The 5,000-nt window shown below is 41.3% G+C and overlaps 1 protein-coding gene across 1 annotated transcript in view; it reads left to right on the top strand.

Moving 5' to 3' along the window:
• The window catches only part of LOC136842383 (protein SREK1IP1-like), a 25,933-nt gene extending 22,816 nt beyond the window's left edge, over nucleotides 1-3,117 (top strand). The window contains exon 3 of the mRNA XM_067109640.1: nucleotides 2,909-3,117. Within this exon, the coding sequence (XP_066965741.1) occupies nucleotides 2,909-3,117 (209 nt within the window). The remainder of the gene's footprint in view (nucleotides 1-2,908) is intronic.
• The last annotated feature ends 1,883 nt before the right edge of the window (nucleotides 3,118-5,000 follow it).

Here is a 5,000-nt window from a genome sequence, read left to right on the forward strand (position 1 = left end):
ACAGACTTTCTTCGAGAAATTTACAAGAGTTTTACCTTGGCTTTCGCTGTCCCAGTCGTATACTGGGATTTCTGGTTTTATTTTGCTTCTCCTTCGCCCTCGTTGAAAAGTTCTTTCCGTCAACTCTTCTCTACAGATCTTCTTTCGCTTCTTTACAGACATAATTTCGATCCCTTTATTGACCTTTATATAACATGTCTCCCCTAGACACTGGAGCAACAGCCGAAGCATAAAATATCACAATTACTGCCTGCAAAGATCACCAGTCCACACATAGCTTGGTTTGGTGATTTTTTCTTTTGATTTAGCGACACGTTATTGAATTCTCTACCTACTGCCGTACTCCAAGGCTTCGTTGCCTTTTAATTTTATAAAAGAGAAGAGTGTCTAGCAATTCTGCATTATGATCAATATCTTTCCCCATTAAATTCTTCAGATTTTTTTTTTTTGTGGTTCGGATACACAAATGGACTGAGTTTCCAGTTTCGTCTGCCTTCCTACACAAAATTTAGGAGGGTGCCTTGCACATACACACACACAAAATACAAGAGGAAATTGTACCTTTACGGGTATACCTTTAGTGGTCAGTGCTTGGCCGCCATATTAGTAACAAACGTACTCATAAACTTCCTCCTACGATTTGCAGACAAAGGTTCCGACCTTCGTTCACTGGCGGAGCGTAATTCCGCACCGTTAGGACGAATGCGCTAAATAAACCTGCATGAATAAATACTTCGAAGGAGAGAGCGCGCCGCTTCTAAATCCACCCCCACCCCCCGGAAGACCTGAGACAAGGGAGTTGGGCAAATGATCAAAACCTTCTGTACCCAACTGTCATTCGATTGAAGGTTAAAACAATAAATGAAAATATGTAGCGAGACTGTTGATGGACCTATGAGGTCATTCAGCGCAGGAAGTGATGTTGAGAGTAGCAAGTAAAAAATGTGCCGATGTTTCTTCTGCGCAATCGAGTTTTCTGTACAGCGTATAATCAAGGCCACCGAAAATAGATCTACCTTTCGGTGGTCTCGGTATAGTGCTGTATGAGTTGCGGCCCACGAAACTTTGACCACGGGCCGGTGGTGGCCTGTCCTGTATCGCTGCCAGACGCACGAATATGGCTAACTCTAACCTTAAATAAAATAAAAACTGCTGAGGCTAGAGGGCTACAATTTGGTATGTTTGATGATTGGAGGGTGGATGAGCAACATACCAAATTGCAGCTCTCTAGCCTCAGTAGTTCTTAAGATCTGAGGGCGGACGGACAGACAAAGCCGGCACAACAGTTTTCTTTTACAGAAAACTAAAAAGGCTCGAAAGTTGTAACAGGAGGAAAACATCACAGTTGCACTATGAAACGATTTGTTAGGAGAGGGTGGGAAGTAAGACGGAAGAAAGAGAACATGAACGGAAGTACAGTACGGGGAATGAAAGGGGTTGAAGTTATGGGACAGAGGTACGCAGCAAAGAACCTTAAGTAATGCCTACAATGCATCGCGTGAGGTGCACTGACGGCACTACTCCCCTATGGGGAAGGGTGTTAGAAGGGCTGGCAAAATGTCTACCTCAGCCAGGGCATATTACCAAGTGCCCACTGACCTGATAAACTGACAGACACACTCCCTATCTGCACTTTACCAAACGGGCAAAGTTCTTTTAGATTACGGAAAGCGCATATACCCAACGGACATACCCATGCGTCCAGCGAGCAAAGTAATGCCCCCGACGTATAAAGAAAGGCCTCGTCCATCTGAAAAGTCAAAAGGTTTTGAAGTTACACCAGCCGGCCAATCTTCTTCTTGGGCAAGCAATATATAGGGTAATGAGGCGACTGAGATAGAGTGGGCAGTTATGCAAATGTTCCCTCGGTTAGTTATCTTGTAAAGTGGACGAGAAAACCGCAGCGAGAGAGAGAGAGAGAGAGAGAGAGAGAGAGAGAGAGAGAGAGAGAGAGAGAGAGAGAGAGAGAGAGAGAGAGAGAGAGAGAATAGCTTTGGTTTCCTAATATTCTACTTTTGCATTTTAGTTTTCTGTAAAAGAAAACTATTGCGCCGGTTTTGACTGTCCGTCTGCACTTTTTTCTGTCCGCCCTCAGATCTTGAAAACTACTGAGGCTAGAGGGCTGCAAATTAGTACGTTGATCATCCACCCTCCAATCATCAAACATACCAAATTGCAGCCCTCTAGCCTCAGTAGTTTTTATTTTTTTTATTTTATTAAAGGTTAAACTTAGCCATAATCGTGCTTCTGGAAACGATATAGGATAGGCCACCACCAGGCCGTGGTTAAAGTTTCATGGGACGCGGCTCATACAGCATTATGTCGAGACCACCGAAAGATAGATCTGCTTTCGGTGGCCTTGATTACAAGCTGTAGCGGCTGTACAGAAAACTCGATTGCGCCGAAGTTCCTTCGGCGCATTTTTAACTTGTTTGTCAATCAATACAGTGGTATAGGACAACATAAAAGTTTTTTTTTTTCACAACCCATTTTTTTACCCTTAATTTGAAGCAATTTTTACGACAATTTTCCTATGAACAAAGACCAAAAAGACGGGTAATCTAATGCCCCTTTGTTGCCCAGCCCGAAAAAAATGCAAGAAAAGGGAAAAGAAAGGCGGACTTTTCCCAGAAATTACGAAATTGATAACAATAATGATGGCAAAGCGATTACGAATGAGGCTGAGATCTTCATATAATGAAATGAATCATGTCACCTCAATTAAACCATATCTAAAAGATTTTAAATCACTTTTGCAGTGAGAGAGAGAGAGAGAGAGAGAGAGAGAGAGAGAGAGAGAGAGAGAGAGAGAGAGAGAGAGAGAGAGAATTAAACATTCCGTGTCTGTCCTACAGGCACCTCCAGGACCAAGGGCCCGTGAAGACATAAGGCCTGCTTAATCTAAAAGCAACCAACAATATTGCATCTACTCTTACAAGCAGAATTTACTATACCACCTTAGATCATAAATCTGAAAACACCACTTACTGCAAAGAGCAAGATTTCCCATTACTGGTCACATGGAAGAAGAAGAAGAAGAAGAAGAAGAAGAAGAAGAAGAAGAAGAAGAAGAAGAAGAAGAAGAAGAAGAAGTCTCAAGCGAAGAATAGTTCCTAATGTCTCAATCACTTTGCTGATGACACCTTTTCTTGGGGTGAAAACACCACTTCCTGCAAAGAGCGGATTTCCCATTTCTGGTCACATGGAAGAAGAAGAAGAAGAAGAAGAAGAAGAAGAAGAAGAAGAAGAAGAAGAAGAAGAAAGTCTCAAGCGAAGAATAGTTCCTAATGTCTCAATCACTTTGCTGGTGACACCTTTTCTTGGGGTGGGGTAGGGGAAGGGAGGGTGGGTGGGGTTGGGGGGGGGGAGGGAGAGATGGCGGACGGACATTATCACTATGATGTCCTCCTCGGGGTATAATCCCTCGAAAATATGTGTCCCCGATAGGAGGCTTATCACACGCGGCGGCATATTTGGTGCAAGAATGGTGTCTTGAGGAAGACTACACGGCTGAAGTCCGTCGCCTTCTCTCTCAGGACCCATGAATTGGGGGATGAGAGCAATGTTCCCCATGAGGAGGAGGACATGGGTAAGAAAGGAGGAGAAACATGAGGAGTCGACTCGGTGTTTCCTCAGAGTTCTTGCATTTAAACAGCATTCACAACTCTCTCTCTCTCTCTCTCTCCCCATTACTTGAACGCATACGAACAAATGCAACATCATATTCTGTATGATATAGAAGAAGAAGAAGAAGAAGAAGAAAGAAGAAGAAGAAGAAGAAGAAGAAGAAGAAGAAGGAGAAGAAGAAATATTTTCTCCGTGAAAGGCTACCGAGCTAAATACGGCGCTGAATAACTATGTTCAAATATTTAACCACGATTATGGTTGAAATATACAGTAGTATGAAACGATTTATGAAAACATTTTCCTTATCAAAGAGAATGTGGCTCATTTTGTACTGCCGATGAAAATAATTCGAATCTCGTATGAAATTTAATGAGTTACTCAAGTGTTGGTTTAAATTTTAAAAACTGATTGACCGCATAGCATTTTGACACTTCCAGAACAAAAATTAATTTCCACTGAAAGAAAGGGTGTTAGGTCTCTTGTAGCATATGGTAATAAAAAGGCTAAATAAAGAAAATATGAAAATAATCGCAAAGGACAAGGGGTATATATGTGTAAGTATGTATGTGTGTTTATATATATATATATATATATATATATATATATATATATATATATATATATATATATATATATATATATATATATATATATATATATATATATAGAGAGAGAGAGAGAGAGAGAGAGAGAGAGAGAGAGAGAGAGAGAGAGAGAGAGAGAGAGATAGATAGTTAGTAATCAAACAACATAAATGAATGAAAATCAACACAAAACAACACAACTAATCAAACAAAGTGCTAGGAAGTTCGCTGTATCACAATAAAGTACTCTTGTATTCGGACAGAAGTATCCATAGAATAAGCAATAAACTGGTAGGCTGTGGCTTTCCACATTCCTCTCAAGAGAGAGAGAGAGAGAGAGAGAGAGAGAGAGAGAGAGAGAGAGAGAGAGAGAGAGAACCTTAGAAAATGGCATTCGCTCAATCACGAGTTTATCTTGAATTAAACGACATAAAATCATCCCAAACTTTATTGGCCCTAAATCCCAGTCGCCCCCTCCTCTCTCTCTCTCTCTCTCTCTCTCTCTCTCTCTCTCTCTCTCAAAGCGCACAGTACCTTCAGATTTTTCCGGTTAAGAGGCGCACAGGTGAACGATAAGCAAATAAAAACACAAAAAATTATTATCAATAATAATTCATGTTCAATCATTCTTACTTGATATCACCCGAGGGAGTGAGAGGGAGAAGTAGAATCGAGAAGGATATACAGAGAGAGAGAGAGAGAGAGAGAGAGAGAGAGAGAGAGAGAGAGAGAGAGAGAGAGAGAGAGATATTCAAAGCTAACTGTTGCTGCTACTGACTGTGTGTGTTT

The sequence above is a fragment of the Macrobrachium rosenbergii genome, chromosome 10 (assembly GCF_040412425.1).
Source record: "Macrobrachium rosenbergii isolate ZJJX-2024 chromosome 10, ASM4041242v1, whole genome shotgun sequence".
Classification (NCBI taxonomy): domain Eukaryota; kingdom Metazoa; phylum Arthropoda; class Malacostraca; order Decapoda; family Palaemonidae; genus Macrobrachium; species Macrobrachium rosenbergii.